Below are 16347 nucleotides of genomic sequence, written 5' to 3' on the forward strand. Positions count from 1 at the left end.
ATATTATTTATATTAATACTTATATAAATAAGGACCTTCTGGAAACAGCTACTAAAGAAGGGGCGCTAATGGTGGGAACTTCCGACACCAGTTTTTGACAAGCAATTTTGGCGGCCTTTCTAATTATCAAACCAAGTGGTCACCCCAAACTCCAGACTCTCAGCCTCTGAGGGGTCTCCTATCCCACTGATGTTGGGCAAGTTTATTCTGGATGAGACCCCTGCTATGGCCTCACATGAGTAATAGTCTGTGTTTGCATAGGTGAACCCCAAGCCTGGGTTAGCAGGCGGGAAGCTTGTACACCACCGCTCTCCTCTCCTCTACCCTTGGCAGACATTGTTAATCAAAATCAGTGTTCCTTCCCACGAGCCTGGAAGCAGCCTCAGAATCCTTCTCAACACACTGCTCCTGGCAGATCTACCAATCAGAAGGAAATGGCAGGGAGAGGAAACCTGTTTGCCAGCCCTACCCTAAGACTTCTTGCAAATTTCCAGCCACACTGTGCCTAAGGGTGGACATAGATAAAAGAAGATGTCAGTAATCCAATTTTATATATGGATAAAGTAAAGGGATCTAAGAAACTAAGAAAGGTTTTGGGGGTTGTTGATGATGAAATATCAACAGGAGTTTGCCCTCTCTGGGTTCAGTTTCTACATCTGCAAGAAGAGAATGCTGTGCTGGCTTATTTTCAATCCCTCCAGGCTTGGCTTTCCATGTGCCAATGGGGTTTCTGCTGCTTTTTGGCTTTGGCCTAAGTCTTGCCTTTCTGAGTGAGGACTCAATTCATTGTCTGAATTTCAATAAGGGCTTTCTGGAGACGACTACTAAAACACATGGGGCAGTGGTGTGTATGTGGGTGGGGGGCGGTCAGACCAAGTGATGAGGGGGTAGAGGGTCAGACTTGGTGGTGTGGGAGTGAGGAATCAGACCTAGTGGTGTGGGGTAGGGGCATCCTGAGCAGGGTCACTCACTGAGCTGTCAATGCCCAGAGCCAGGAGCATGATGAAGAACACGATAGCCCAGAACGTGGATCCCGACAAGGTGGAAATGGCTTCTGGGTACAGGATGAAGACTAGGCCAGCTCCTGTAAGAAACATCAAGGGCCTCATCAATGACTTGGACTGTTGGTCTGAGCTGTGGATGGTAGGAGAGCATTTCGAGGCCCAAACAGCTCTAGCCCAGCCCCATGATACCTGGTCAGTCATATGTGGGCAGAGCAGACCAAGGGTCCAGAGATGACAGGTGAAGGCAACAGAAGCTTACAGTTCACATCCCACATCGAGGAGGTTGACCTTAAACAGTCAGTCTAGACAGTAGTGCCTGGCCTGGACAGCTACAGGTTACATGTTGTGAATCCCACTTCCTGCACAAAACCTTGGGTCCTCAGAGTCTGCTGGAAGAAGCCTCTTCCCAGATCTCAGCTTCTTTGTGGCCATAAGAATACAGGAAGCAGTGAGGAAGCACTCAGGTTCCAGAGTCAAACTGATCTGGGCTTGAAGGTTGGCACCATTGTTCATTAGCTGGTGACCTTGGGTAACTTACTTAGCTTGAGTCTGAGCTTTCTCATCTTTAAAGTGAGTCTATTATCATAGCTAAGATCCCAGGGTGGCACAAAAGGTTTGCACTCGACTATAAGCCTAAAGGTTGGCAGTTCGAACCCACCCAGAGATGCCACAGAAGAAAGTCCTGGGAATCTGCTTCTGTAAAGATTACAGCCAAGAAAACTCTCTGGAGCAGTTCTTCTCGGTAACACATAGGGTCACCATGAGTCAGAACTGACTCGACGGCAATGGGTTTGGGTTTTTTGGTTATTATCATAACACTGTGAAAAATGAAAGCATGTAAAGTGCTTAGCACAGGGGCTGGTACAGAGTGGAAGCTGCAGAAAACGCCCTCCATACCCAGGGCCCAGGATCGCCTGAAATTCCCATGGACAGCCTCAGGGGATATCTATCAAGTGGGGCATTTGGAAACCTCCAGGTCCAGTCTTCTGAGTCCCACAGCCACAGGGGAGCTGTGAAGCCAGAATGAAATGGGTTTCACAGCCCTTCCTTGGTGGGCTGGGGCCAAAGAGATCTGCTCACCCACCTTCAGTGGCAACATCCTCAATGTTGACCTTGTGTTCATGGGCCATGTAACCAAGGATAGAAAAGATGGCGAACCCAGAGATGAAGCTGGTGACACAGTTGATGGTGCTGGTCAGCAGGGCATCCCTAGGGGGAAGAAGCACTGTTTGCTCCAATCTGCTGACCCCGCCCCCACTCTGCTTATTGACCACTGGGCCATCTGTGGAATCTGCAGCCTGGATACAGCTTCAAATGCCACCCCCCCTTTCAGTTTCCCTGCTGCCACATGGCCCCAAGTGTGCCACCAGCACTGCGTTAGCACCTGCTGGTGCAGGAAATGACCTAAGAACTTCCAGATGGAATAGTTTGATATCAGAGTCTGGTATCAAACTCACTTGTTGGGGTATCAATTCACTAGCTCTGTTCTTCAACAAACTTTCCCCAATGCCTCTCAACTTCTCACGCTGGCATTCAAAGTCTTTGGTAAGATGACCCAACCTCCTTTCCATGCTTATTTTCCATGACTGCTGGACATGTAATCTTTGAACAAACCAAGTCCATCAACTTGCTGTTCCACAAAACATACCACCTCCCCACCTTTGCTCCTGCTGTCCCACCCCACCCCATGAATGCCATCCACTCCATATCTGCCTGCCAAAATCCTAACTTCCAAGGCTCACCTCAAATTTACCTACATGCTTTTGCTGGTCCCCTACCGGGGGGCTGATCACACCATTCTCTAGGCCTTCCTACCATCCGTTCCAATGGTATACATTCATCCTATTCTGTCTTAGACCAAAGGAGTTGTAAATCTGCCTTAAGGCTTTGAAAGAGAGTGGTAGAGATGGGCCCAAATTTGTGTCCATTTCTGAAGCCCTCACAGCACTGAGCCTGCAGGAGGCTGCATTAAACACTTACTGAATGGAGCCAGAGCATGGCCTTCTGACTCCACTGCCCTGAACAGATGTCCCAGTCTGCCCTGCAGTCTTTCCTCTGACCCTGCCAGGCCCTCGCCCTCATGAGACCAGCCTGAACATTTCATCCCTGTCCTCCTGGGCACCAGATGGACAGAGTTAGGCAGTGCTAACTGCTCTGAAAGCCACACTCTTCCCTTCCATTCCAGCTACCCCCACGATCCGCCAGCACTAATGGCCTCAACTATCCCAGTCTTGCACCTTACATCTGTTTTAGAGGCATCTTGAACTGAAACATGTTCATCAGTACTGCCACAGCTGAGGAAGGTTCACTTTCCCATTTCACAGAGGAAGAGACTGAAGAAGAAAATTGGCTTGTCCAACATCACAAAGCAAGTTGACAGAGCCAAGAATGGAACCAGCAGAGTTGGCTCCCAGACCAGAACCCTCTCTTCTATTGTCGCAAGGCTTTACCCCCAGGGTTTAGAGCTTTCCAGAGCCCTGGAAAGTATCTTACCTGTAACAGTTGTTGTCAAATTTGTTGTAACTGGCAAAAGCAATCAAGACTCCAAATCCAGCACCCAAAGAAAAGAATATCTGAGTTGCAGCATCAATCCATACCTGAAACAGCAGACAAAACCATCACCCTCTGCATCTCATAGAATTGGACTACCTCACTGTTCGGAAAGGGCCTGGTAGCCCCAGGGATGCTCTGAGACCCAGGGAAACCTGGTCTAAATCAGACGTGGGTAGCCATGTAAAGTCCCCTCCCCCCATGTAGCCTGCACAAAATAAGCCTTGGTGGTGTAAACAGTTAATGCACTCAGTTGCTAACCAAAAGGCTGGAGATTCATGTCCACCTATAGGCACCTTGGAAGAAAGGCCTGATGATCAATTTCCAAAAGTCAGCCAATGAAAACCCTATGGAGCTCAGTTCTACTCTGACACACATGGGGTTATCATGAGTCAGAATCGACTCAATGGCAATTGGCTAGTGACCGGCCATGGGTCGTCATGATTGAGCTCACCCCAGATGAACTCACTGGTTCAATATAATGTTATGATTTTTAAATAAAGTTAATAAATTAAAAGTTCCAGGCTAGAATGTGGATGGGACAAGGGCAAATGGCTATGATTATCTCAGGAGTATGGAAAAGACATCTTCAGAAAAGGAAGAGGACACCTAGGAGGTTTCTACCACTCCAGACAGTGGTGACTCCAAGGGGGTTTATTTATTCCATCTTTTTGGTGGTGAATGCATGTGGCTAGAAGCCTGAAGACCTGAGTCCCTCTCTGACCTCTCTGCCTGATGATCTATTGGTGTTGTTGGGTGCCACTGAGTCGATTCTGACTCATAGTGACCCCATGTGACAGAGTACAACTGTCCCATGGGGTTTCCTAGGCTGTAATCTTTACGGGAGCAGATCACTAGGTCTTTCTCCAATGGAGTAGCTGGTGGGTTCGAACTGCCAACCTTTGGGTTAGCAGCTAAGTGCTTAACCATTGCACCACCAGGGTGCCTTGCCCCGTGATGTAGGTCTGGTCAATTTCACCCGTCTATATCTCAGTTCTCTCTTCTACATAATGGGATTAATTATACCTAGTCCACCTGTACTAAGAGCTGCAATTCAGATTTGAGAGATTCCTGTCATTTCCACTACTCATGTTATACCAGGCTTCCCCAACATTGCAGAGATAGGGCATAACTAGAGGAGCAAGGACAGGTGGGTTTAGTTTTTATACACCTGAAAGACTTGGGCTATTTAAACAGTTGCAGAACAAACTGTTTCACAATTTACAAAGCTGATTCAGCTGTAATTTTAAAATGCTCAAGGTACTAGGTACCTCCAAGTTTGTCTCTGTTCCCAACTTCACCCCACTGCTCTGGGCCCCACTCCCAAGCTCACCCCCACCTTCTTCGGAACCTATGAGCTGAGGAGGCAGTGGGGAGCAAGGGTCAGAAGGTTCAAGGTCTTGCTGGTGGCTGTTGTTGTTCCTTATGCTGATGTCACAAGATGATGGCAAAGGCCAGGGTTGGGGATTAGAGGTAGAAGTAGGGTGAGAGTGGCACAAGACAGGCTAGGAGGCTGTGGGTACAGGGCCGAGGTAAGGATCCACGGCATCATGTCCCCCTCACAGGGTATTGCTCTCCTTGAGAAAAGGGGTCCTTGAAGGCCACTAAATGCAACCTCAGAATCCCAAACCAGCACAGCTGAACGGGCTAATACAGACCACCAAGTGCAAACCAGCACTGGTCAGATGATGAAGATGGGGCCCAGGGAGGGAAGATCCTTCCAAGGCCACACAGCAAGGATGTGGCAAAGCTGGTGCCAGGTTTTCCAATACTTCCTGCCCCAAGAACCCTCTCTCAACCCTAGCCCAAGGGGGTGGTCACTGGGCACTGACCGTGGCTTCCTTTAGGCGGTAGAAGTCGACGTGCAGGTAGGCGTTGATGCCGTCGGAGGCGCCGGGCAGCGTGATGCCGTGGACCAGGAGAACAAACAGCACAACGTACGGTAGCGTGGCTGTGATCCACACAACCTGGGCAATGGACAAGCTCACCGTGAGAGACTCACACTGTCCCGACTGGTGGTTGCCAATTTCCCAGGGCACCAGTCATGCCTTCCCCCACCTTCCTTCACCAAGTGCACATGCTACAAGCTTCATCTCTAGGCAAGTCCCTGGATCAGATTCCAGAGACAGAACAGTGAAGAGACCTAGGTCGTACCCTAGAGAAGCTCAGAACAAAGTGGGAGAGTCAGCCACATGGGCATGGTGCCATGATGGAAGCCAAGGGTGCAGAGGGCAAGACTAGGTTCTCACAGCCCTGGATGCCTCCTCCTCCTCTACCAAGTTACCTCCCCCTGAGCCTTCAAGTTGCCTCAGATAGAGCTAAACACCCACCATTGTGCTCCCTGCCATTCATCACACACCATCATTACTGGTAGCTGTACTCATTTCACCGGCAGAATATTTAGAGTTCTCTCTCTCTCTCCCCCGCTCCCTCACTCTCTCTCTCCTTCTGTCTCTCTCTTTTCCTCTCCCCCTCTCCCTCTCTTTCTGTTTCTGCCTCTCCCTCTCCTCCTCTCCCTTTCTCTCTCATCCTTGAATGTCACTCAAGCCCAGAGGCTAAGCTCATTCTCCAGAGAGGGATGTGGCTGGCCAGAAAGCAGAAACTCTGGCCATTCTTCATCTTAGTGGGAGAGGATTTAAACACAGACAAATTGTCTTGTCCAGAAACACAAAACAGAAGAAATTATCCCCAGACTAAAAAGAGATCCCCCCCTTGCCCTGGTAGGGGGATTAGAGAAGAAAGGTCTGTGTTGGGAGGGATGGACTTCCTCCTTGTTCTAAGGGAAAAGAGAGAGGAGATCCTAGGCAGGAAAGGGGTCCATATCTAGTTCAGTGGTTCTCAGCCTTGGCTATACAATAGAATACTCTGGTGTAACTTACAAACAGAAATTTCAAAACTCAGATTCCATCCTTGGAGTTTCTGATTTACTTGGTCTGGGAGGGCTGCACTTCAGTATGTTTTTAAAGTTCCCAAGGTGATGTAAATGTGCAAGAAAGGTTAGCAGTCAACTGCTGAAGGCAGGTGCAGCCATGAGTAGTCTTGCAAAAAGAAGACTGTGCCCCATGCAAAACAGCAAGTAAGGGCTGGGTTAGCAGGACCCAAGAAAGACTCAATTGAAACACTAGAGGACATAGGACTTAAGGACCAGATGGTTCTTCCTCCCAAAGTCCTCGTACTATACAGCCCCTAGAATCTTCAAACAACCCTAGGAAGAAGATCGAATCCCTGAAACATGACTTAGGAAAAAGTTCTCTGCTAGACTAGAAAGATGTGGGTTCAACATAAAAATTGAGATGTAGAAAATAAAGTCATATGCTTTCCATAGATGAGATTAAGGACACTGATTTATCTTCATTGTTTACTTGTCTGTCTTTTCCACTAAACCATGAGACCCTTAAAAGCAAGATCCCATTTTTTAAACTTGTATCCTCAGCACCTGGCACACATAGGTGCTTAAAAATGTTTTTTGGATGAATGATTGGACTGTTGTGTAGATGAATGATTGGATTGATGGATGGATTTTGGATGGTTGAATGCATGGCTGGGTAAATGGTTAAATGAATGGATGGATGGTTGAGTGGATAGATGGACAGATGGATGAGTGGGTGAGTGATAAATGAGAGGGCTAGTGGATGACTAAGTCAGTCAAAGAATGAATGAAAAAGGGACAAGTGAATGAATGAGCAAATAATTCAACAAGTAAGCAAGTGAATGTATCAATAGTGGTCATATCTGGGGGCTCAGAGGAAATCAGGGAAAGGTTGTCTGCTTCATGTTATTCAGTTGTTCTTCCATTGCTCCCTTGTTCTATGGAGGTCCTTGTAGATTTGAGCTTTTGACTTCTGCTTTCTTTTAGTGAAGCAAGAACAGGAAGGGCAAATTGCCAATAACAAATGAGGAGAGAAATATGCTCTGGAAAGTTAAATTGTTGCATGCGGGTGGCCTCACATCAATCTTGGATTCATTCTCCCAAACTGGGACAAGTGGGTAGAAGACCTTGGTGATGGGCACAAGGAGGAGCCTTCACATGGCCTTGTGAAGGGTCCTAACTGCCATGTGTCCCTTTAACTCATGTCAGCTTCAGGCTGGGTGAGACCATGCTCCTCCCATCAAAAAACAACATCCCAAGTTCTGACTCCAAGGAATCTCCCAAGGGGTCTGGGGCAGCCCTGCAGTGGCCAAGATGGAGGCTCCAACATGGATTCAATTTCCCCCAAGGAACACATGAGGAAATGTTCGAGACACAGCTGTGCTTAAAAACTGAAGTCAAAGATCTAGAAAGGGTGGGGGGGGGGTTGTTTTGTTCATGCATATGTGTTCAAAGCTAAATCACTGAGTCTTGAAGGTTCTCAGAATTGAAGGCAGATGTGAGTTCAGCTGCCAAAGACCTTTGCGTGTTGAAAAGGGAGGCTCCTGGATCCCTGGCCAACAGCTCGCTCATGCACATGTGCGCACTGGATGCACACTGGACAAACAGAAAGAACACTTGGGCTCTGTCATCTCCACTCAAGGTCCCTCTGCTCTCAGAATTCAACTCACACTGCATCTAGTCATGAAAGACCAGACTTTGTCCAACTTTGAGCATGAGATGAAAAGAACAACGAGCAGCCCATTGGTGTTGGCAAGTGTCCACAGACTTTTTATCATGTCAAATCCAAATTCTTATTTACCTGGTAATTCTGGCGCGGATTAGAATTTGTGTGGTCCCAGGGTGCCAAACTCAAACCAATGGCTGATAATTAAAATGAGAATGATCTTGGCTCAATAAAAGGAAGAACCTTCTAATGGATAGAGTTCTCTAAAGAAGGAATGGGTTGTCCAAGGAGGTGATGAGTCCTTGTTATTGAAGGTGTGTAAGCTTTGCTATAAATTCAAGCATCAGAGGACTGCCTAGATCAAGGCAATGAACCATGGACCAGCAACATCAGCATCACTTAGTAGCTTGTCAGACATGCAATTCCTCACCCCATCTCCACTGAATCAGACTCTCTTGGGAGGGACCCAGGAATCTGAGTTTTAACAAGCCTGCCAAGTGATTCTTATGCACATTAAAGTTTGAGAAGCACTATCTGAACCACCTCTAAGGTCCACTCCAACACAGACTATAAATACCCATCTTTTATTACTACAGAACTGTATTAATTTAACTTTTACGGACTTAGAGTTTGTGATCCTCTGAACCGGATTTTGGAAACATATGCACTAATAATGAAAACATAGGAAAAAGGATTATGAGGTTGGGGTGGGGGCATGCACTGATAGAAGAAAACACCAGGCTGTGCATATTTTAGTACACTCTTTGCTGATATGCAAATTACGCTGGTCATTATAATTGGGTCCAATCAAGGCACTACAGCAAGCCTGGACCAGCCTATATCGACACATTAGTGGGAAGGCTCGGCTAGCGTAACCACTTGAACCTGAAAGTAACAAAACAACATTTTTATTTAAATAATCTAGAACCCATATTTTTGGTTTTGTTTTTAATTAGTCTGGCTTTTTCTCTCCCCAGCCTCACCACCTTTGCCAGAATGCAGGTATTCCATCTACTCTAAATCCCCAAACAGCCCAAAGCTTGGCAGTGAAATGGGCAGAGATGGCAGTTGACCCTGGTCACTTGTACTGTCTTGATTTATGTGCAGGCATAAGAGGGTTTGAGGTTTCCAAAAGTTTAGTCTAATACATAATCAGAGCAGATGGGAACCTGGTCACCGCCTTCATCCCCACAGAGCCCCCTCAAGAGAATGGCAGATTACCAGCTGGGGTGACAAGGATCTGCAGTTTCCTTCTGCCAGTCCTGCACTGTTAGATGCCACCTCTCACTCCATCCCCTAACAGCCCTGGGAGGCAGGCATGCTCATTACCTCTGACAGGAAACTGAAGCTCAGGGAGGGGAATGAAGCTTTAGGTCAACAGCAGTAAATGATGGTGCTTGGACTCCAAATCAAGTCTTCAGACTACAAAGCCCATGTTCTTAACCACTCACTACGCTACATCTTTGAGAAGGACTCGTGGTGCAGTGGTTAAGTGCTTGGCCTGCTAACCGAAAGGTAGGTGGTTGGAACCCACCAGCTGCTCTGTGGGAGAAAGATGTAGAAGTCTGCTTCTATAAAGATTACAGCCTTGGAAACCGTATGGGGCAGTTCTACTCTGTCCTATAGGGTCACTGTGAGTCAGAATTGACTTGACGGGAATGGATTTTTTTTTTGTTTATACTGTATCTCTGAGACCCAAGTTCAAGTTCTAACTCTGCTGAGGGCTGCTGTGAAACCCTGTCTGTCTCTAGGCCCTAGTTACCCCATTTGTACAAGAGGTTGGAGGAGATGGCCTTGAGTACCTTCCAGCTCTGACATTTAGTGGTGCTAAGTAGGTGCTAAGTTCCGGGACAGCCATGGACTTCTGTGATCCGGGAAGGAGGCAAGCGGGACTCCAGGATGGCAATGTGGTGGCGAGTACACACTTGCCAGGCTCCCTGCGGAGGAAGGACTCCTGACCTCAAACCTCCACCTTCCACCTGAGATGATCAAAGGACCAGGGTCACAGAGGGTGTGGTCTGGGATCACCCCTTCCCACCCCCCACCTTCCCAGCAGCCCTGGAGTCACTCATCTTCAAAGAGCCTTCTCTTGCCAAGACTGAAAGTGTGAACATTTGCAATTCATTTCAGGCCCGCTCTGTGGCTGTGGCTGTAGATGCCTGCTAAAGAAAAGCTGTGTCCTGTTCCAGACACAGTCTGGGGAGAAGTAAGCAACACTCTTGGTTTTCTCAGGAGCCAGTTTATAAAAAAACAATTAAAGACAGGGCACAAGAATGTCCTGAGTGATGCTCCCAGTTCTAGAAAGCTCCTTGCCTGCTCAGCTGCCAGAACACTGGGGAACTTACACAAAATGTGGGCTGTGGCTTTGGTTGACACACACAGGAGGGACTCATAGTCCTCACTCCTCGTGTTTCCACGGACAGGGACTTCTTTAGTGTAACACAGGCCCCTCACACACTCCTCCCCAGGGCACAAGAGTCACTCCTCCCAGAGTGGGAAGAGGAACTGAGCCTGCTCAGCTCGGCCCTTCTGGTCTCTCTTTAGCACCAGTCTCCCAGCAGAAAACTTATGCTCTGTTCCGGCCTAGTGCTGATGCCTGTGGTTGCTCCCAGTGACTAACTGAAAGGTTGATAGCTTGAACCCACCCAAAAGTGCCGTGAAAGAAAGGCCTGGCAATCTGCTTCCATAAAGATTACTGCCAAGAAAACCCTATCAGGCAGTTCTACTCTGTCACATGGGGTAGCTATGAGTTGGAATTGACTTGTCAGCTATGTTTTTGTCTGTGGTTGCCTAGCACTGGCTGGGGAACTTAATCTCGGGGTGCAATGTTAGAAGCCTGTGGTGGCCCCATACCCAGGCCAGGTTCTCCAATCAGCCATAGCAATAGTAAAGCTCATATAGCGTCATAGGCTGTGGCTCGCCTGGGGCCTCTGCCTGTGCCCTGCCCAGCCCAGGAGAGCTCTGCTTCCAATACCCAGGAAAGGCACAGCAAGCACCAGACAAGTCTTCCCTGGAGCTTGCCACCTCTGTGGCTTTGCTCACACAGCTCCTTCCACTGAGAACCTCTTCCCTCCACCCCAGCTCTACCTATGCCTGTCCGTGAAGAACCAGCACAAATGCCCCCTTGCACAAATGCCCACTTCTCCATCGCCTTTGGAGACCCGCTTCCTCCCTTCACTAATGCAGCAGCTCTCCCATGTTTTGACCATGACCTGTCACAAGAAATACCATATCTATCAAGACAAACACTTATATTTTGTAACTGAAACAAAAATTCCACGAAACTGCACTTAGCTTACTATATGCAATTAACTCTGTTCTTATCTAGCCTATTTCATTTTTAAAAATTGTTTGTGACAATCCACTAAAGTGATTTAATAATGGTTTAGAAACCCACAGTTTGTACTTCTATTAAAATACAACCTAACTACCTGATGTGAAATTATCTCCAAAGAAATGTGAAATTAAGGAAAAAAGCAAGATATGTCTCTATCTCTATAACAGCCTGTAAAGTTTGTGACCATTAGTGTTAATTTAAAAGGGGACACACACACACACACACACACACACACACACACACACACACACACATATATATGTATATACACAGACTGTCGTCTGGATGGATATCCAAGAAAGTAGTTACCTCGGTTGACCCATAACCTGTCAATAATATACACAGACTACAGGTAATTGAAGAAGTCTACCATATTTATTCTTAGATCACTAGTCCTAGCATCTAACCTGGGATATAGTAAGTGTTCATATATGTTCAATAATTTGAGCTGAATTCAAAAGAACACTTAATGAAGTTCCCAAACCAATTCACCCATGTACTCTTCTTCTTTCCTTCCTACCTTCCTAATTAATCCTTCATTAAATACTTACTGAAGACTTACTATGTGCCAGGCACTGGGATGGTATTGGTCCTAGCCTGGTTTTGCTCTATCCCTGACTGCCTTCAAGCCCTGGTCTACATTTTAGTTGGATCCTTCCTTGAGGCAGACGCTGTGCCCCCCGCATGCTGAAAAGATGTTCCACTTCAACTTCTTCTTGATGAATTTCATCCCACTGGCTGCTGGCCCTCTGCCACCATCTTCACTCTCAATGACATGACCAAGAACTCTGGGAGTACCCGAGAGAACCCTGATGCATCCCCCTTCCAAAAGCAGTTATCTAATGAAGATTTTCCCAAATTCATGCCTACCTGACTGTGGTAGACTGTTGCCTTGGTGCTTTCCAATAAACTCACTCTTGTGTACTTCCCTCCCATATTGACTTGGAAATTTATCACAAGACTTGTTTTGGTCATTGGAACGATAGCAAATATGATGCAAGTGAAGACTAGATAGATAAACCACCTGCACATTGAGGCTTGTCTGCTTGGAACATGTTCTTTGAACTCAGCCGCTATACTGTGAGAAGTCCAAGTCACATGGAGAGGCTATATGGAAAATAACCAAGGTGCTGTGGTTGACAGCTCCAGCTTCGTTTCTAGCCGACAGCCAGCACTAGCTACCAGCCATGTGTATGTGCCATCTTGGACATTCCATATGAAGCAGAAGAATAGCCCAACTCATCCCAGTCAACTCATAGAATCATGAGGTAACAAAATGGTTGTTATTTTAAATCAGTGCATTTTGGGGTGGTTTGTTACACAGAAATAGCTAACCAAAACAGTGGGAAAGAACATCTCCCAGCTATATTCTTTTTAATACATTCAAACTCCACATTGGGTCCAAATGGGGTTGTTGTTCCCATGATGTTCCTCAGGCTTAGAATCAACATGAGCCATGGGCTGAGTATACTCTACCCCTGAGGGATTCATTACTTACTACAGTGTCACCCAGGCCCAGAATGCCAATTCTGGACAGCCCCTCACAGGTCATCAAAGTCTGTGCTCCTCTCACCAGGGCACCTAGACCCTCTGGGGATACTCAGCCCTGCAGTCATGGAAACACAAAACCCAAGATACAGCTAGATATCTTCTGTAGCATGTCTTTAACTTGAGAATTCAGAGAGGGGGATGATTGATATTATAGTAAAGCAAATAGTTATATTCCAGAGTAGAATGTAACATATGCATGAAGTTTTATGCCAGAATCCAAGATTTATCAGAGATTTTGGTAGATTGCTTTAGGCTTTTCCCCACAGTCCTTGGGGTTTCCCATTCTCTGGTCTCTGATATTGCGGGAGCTTTGGTGGAAAAGTATAAGGAGCCCTGATCTACTTGCACCTTTTTACCCTGCTGATGAGGAGACCCAGGCTTAGAGAAGTATCATGGATTGAATTGTGTGCCTCAAAGAAGGTATGTTAAAGTCCTACCTCCGATACTTCTGAACATGACCTTGTTTGGAAATAGGGTCTTTGAAGATGTTACAGTTAGGTTAACATGAGGTCATACTGGCGTAGGATGGGTCCTAATCCAACCTGAGTGGTATCCTTATAAAAGAGGAGAAGAGTCACAGAGACAGGGGGGCAGAGGCACTGTAGCTCTGATGCTACAGCTGCAAGTCAAGGAATGCCTAGAGCTACCAGAAGCTAGGAGAGCGGCATGGAGCTGATTCTCCCTCAAAGCCTCAGAAGAAATCACCACAGCCAACACCTTGATCTTGGACTCTCAGCCTCCAGAACTGTAAGTCGATAAATTTCTGTTCTTATAAGCTACCCAGTTTGTGGTGTTTTGCTACAGCAGCCTTGGAAAACCAACACAGGAGGGGAAGTGATTGGTCCAAGGTCATCCAGCAAGTCAGTGGTGGAGCTGGGGCTCGGCCCAGGCTCTGTGCCTCCAGCTCCACCAATCTTTTCACCAACTACAAGGTTATAACTAGAAAAAACAATTTCTTTTTGAGCCAACCTCCCAACTATAAGAGAAACAAAGAGATTACCTTTCCTGATGTCTTCACACCTTTCCAGAGGCTAAAAAACAGGATGACGACGACAATCATCAGACAAAGCAAGAGCTGCCACTGCGGCAGGCCAATGTTGTGAATCCCATCGCTCTCGTGAAGGTGCAGGACGCCGCGCCTGCCGGAGGATGGGGGACATGTGCCAGAGAAAGTGGGGTCAGGGCAGACCAAGGCCGTGGTCACAGGCCAGTCCCTGTGAGTGCACATGGAGTTGGGCACCAGGCTGCCTCAACCACTGTCCCTTCATGCTGGGCCCCGGGGCACTGACGCACATCATGCGTGGCCACTGCTCTGGTCAACCATAGCCCCTGCCCCGACTACTCGGCCCCATGGCTTACTGTCCGGCTGCTCTACTCCAGGAGAAGTAAATCATCTGGGGAGACTCCCAGCACAGGCTGCTCTTGAAAGTTCTTGGAACTGGATTTAACATAACTGAAATCTCTTGTTTGCTTACTGCATGCCTGACCCTGGGGAGATGGTGGTGAATAAGACCTGAAGGTGCCTGCCCTCATAGAGCTCACAGTCTAGAGCAGAGCTTCTCCACTGGGGGAGATTTTTCCCTCAGAGGACATTTGGCAGTGCCTATGTAAAACCTGGTGGCAAAAAGAGCCCTGGTGGCTCAGTGGTCAAGAGCTCAGCTGCTAACCAAAAGGTCAGTAGTTCAAATCCACCAGCTGCTCCTTGGAAACCCTATAGGGCAGTTCTATTCTGTCGTATAGGGTCGCTGTGAGCTTGTTTTTTTTTTTTTTTTTTTTTTTTTTTTGTTTTTAATATGTTGCCATAAAAGAGCCCTTGTGGCATAGGGGTTAAGCACTCAGCTGCTAACTGAAAGGTTGATGATTTGAACCCACCAGCTGCTCCGAGGAATAAAGATGTGGCAATCTATTTCCGTAAAGATTATAGCCTCGGAAACCCTATGGGGCAGTTCTACCCTGTCCTATAGAGTCGTTATGAGTCAGAATTGACTCGACAGCAAGGGGTTTGGTTTTCTGGTTTGGTGTTGCCATAGAGTAATTCTTCTGAAGAGCCATTTTAACCTTGTCACTCTCCTGCCCCCAAATCCTTAGGGACTCCCACTCACCTAAAACAGTGGTTCTCACCTAAAACAGTGATGTTGCCCTTACCCCCAGGGATATATGGCAATGTCTGGAGACAGTTTTGGTTGCCACCACTTGGAGGTGCTGCCGGAACCTAGTGGTAAAGGCCAGGGATGCTTCTGAACATCCTACAGTGCACTGGGCACGCCCCCTACAATGAAGAATTAACCAACCCAAAACGTCAATTGTGTCGAGGTTGAGAAATCTAGAAGATAAAATGTAGGGCTTTCAGAATCTAGAGACTTCCACAATCCACCCATGCCAATTCATCTCTTGCCTCACCACATCCACAAGCCCTTTGCTCCTGACACCAGCAAGCCACTTGGCATTCCCAGTCATTCGATCTCTAATTGCTCTGTCTTGTTCCCTCAGCCTAAAACACATTTCCTGGCCCAATCTGTCCGCCTGGCAAACTTATTTTCAGCCTTCTAGTCTCAATGAGATGGAATGACACAATAGCAGCAACAATGGATCAAGGATACCAACAATCTCGGAAATGGCACAGGGGCAGGCAACCTTCTGTCCTGTTATACCTAAGGTCTCCATGGGTCGGAACCAACTTGACAGCAACTGACAAGAAGTCTCAACGCAAAAATGACTTTCCCTGAGTATTCTAAAAAACCAGATTCTCTGAGAGGAAAAGAAGAGGAGAGGGTGGTAAGGGCTTGGCATGGGTTAAAAAGATGGCGAACCAGAATGAGGTGCTGAACCCCTTGGACATCTAATTCTGCTTCTGCCCATTGCACTATGAGCTAAGTGTTGAATGGCTCTAATCAACGTTTAGCTAACATGACTACTGAATCATAAAAAAGGGTACTACATCAACTGCCTGCCTTGAAACTTCCTAAGTGGCTCTAGGGTCCAATCAGATGGCCAAAATGTCCCCTAACAGGCCCCGCTGACCCCATACATTTAAAATCCACTTCAGTGTTGCAGAGGTTGTCTAGATATTGTATCCGTGAAAAGAGCCGGACTCCTGAGCTGATTCCCAGAAAAGGAATGAGAATCCAGCTCCTTCTCCCCAGCAGGCCCAAGTCTTGGGGGTTAGTACAAGTCACTGGAGTTTGTTTTAACGTTTCCAGCAGTTTAGTGATAATGAATCATCGTTAAGTGTATGGTCCAAGCTTTCCTAAGTCTAGAGGCCAAACAGGCTGTTTCTCAATTGACATTTAAGCACAGAGGGTTAGTACAGGGGTGGGGGAGACTTCTCTTCTCACCCAGAACAGGTCTGGGGTAGGAGTTTTCTATCATC

At 47.2% G+C, this 16347-nt stretch overlaps 1 protein-coding gene across 1 annotated transcript in view; it reads right to left on the reverse strand.

Annotated features, from left to right (window-relative positions):
- Window positions 1-16347, reverse strand: part of SLC6A2 (solute carrier family 6 member 2) — a 44977-nt gene that overhangs the window by 6396 nt on the left and 22234 nt on the right. The window contains exons 4-8 of the mRNA XM_004371576.1: window positions 13978-14116; window positions 5387-5521; window positions 3498-3601; window positions 2089-2213; window positions 972-1084 (exon numbers count right to left, since the gene is read on the reverse strand). Of these exons, the coding sequence (XP_004371633.1) occupies window positions 972-1084; window positions 2089-2213; window positions 3498-3601; window positions 5387-5521; window positions 13978-14116 (616 nt within the window). The remainder of the gene's footprint in view (window positions 1-971; window positions 1085-2088; window positions 2214-3497; window positions 3602-5386; window positions 5522-13977; window positions 14117-16347) is intronic.

The sequence above is a fragment of the Trichechus manatus genome, unplaced genomic scaffold, assembly GCF_000243295.1.
Source record: "Trichechus manatus latirostris isolate Lorelei unplaced genomic scaffold, TriManLat1.0 scaffold00014, whole genome shotgun sequence".
In the NCBI taxonomy this organism is placed as follows: Eukaryota; Metazoa; Chordata; class Mammalia; order Sirenia; family Trichechidae; genus Trichechus; species Trichechus manatus.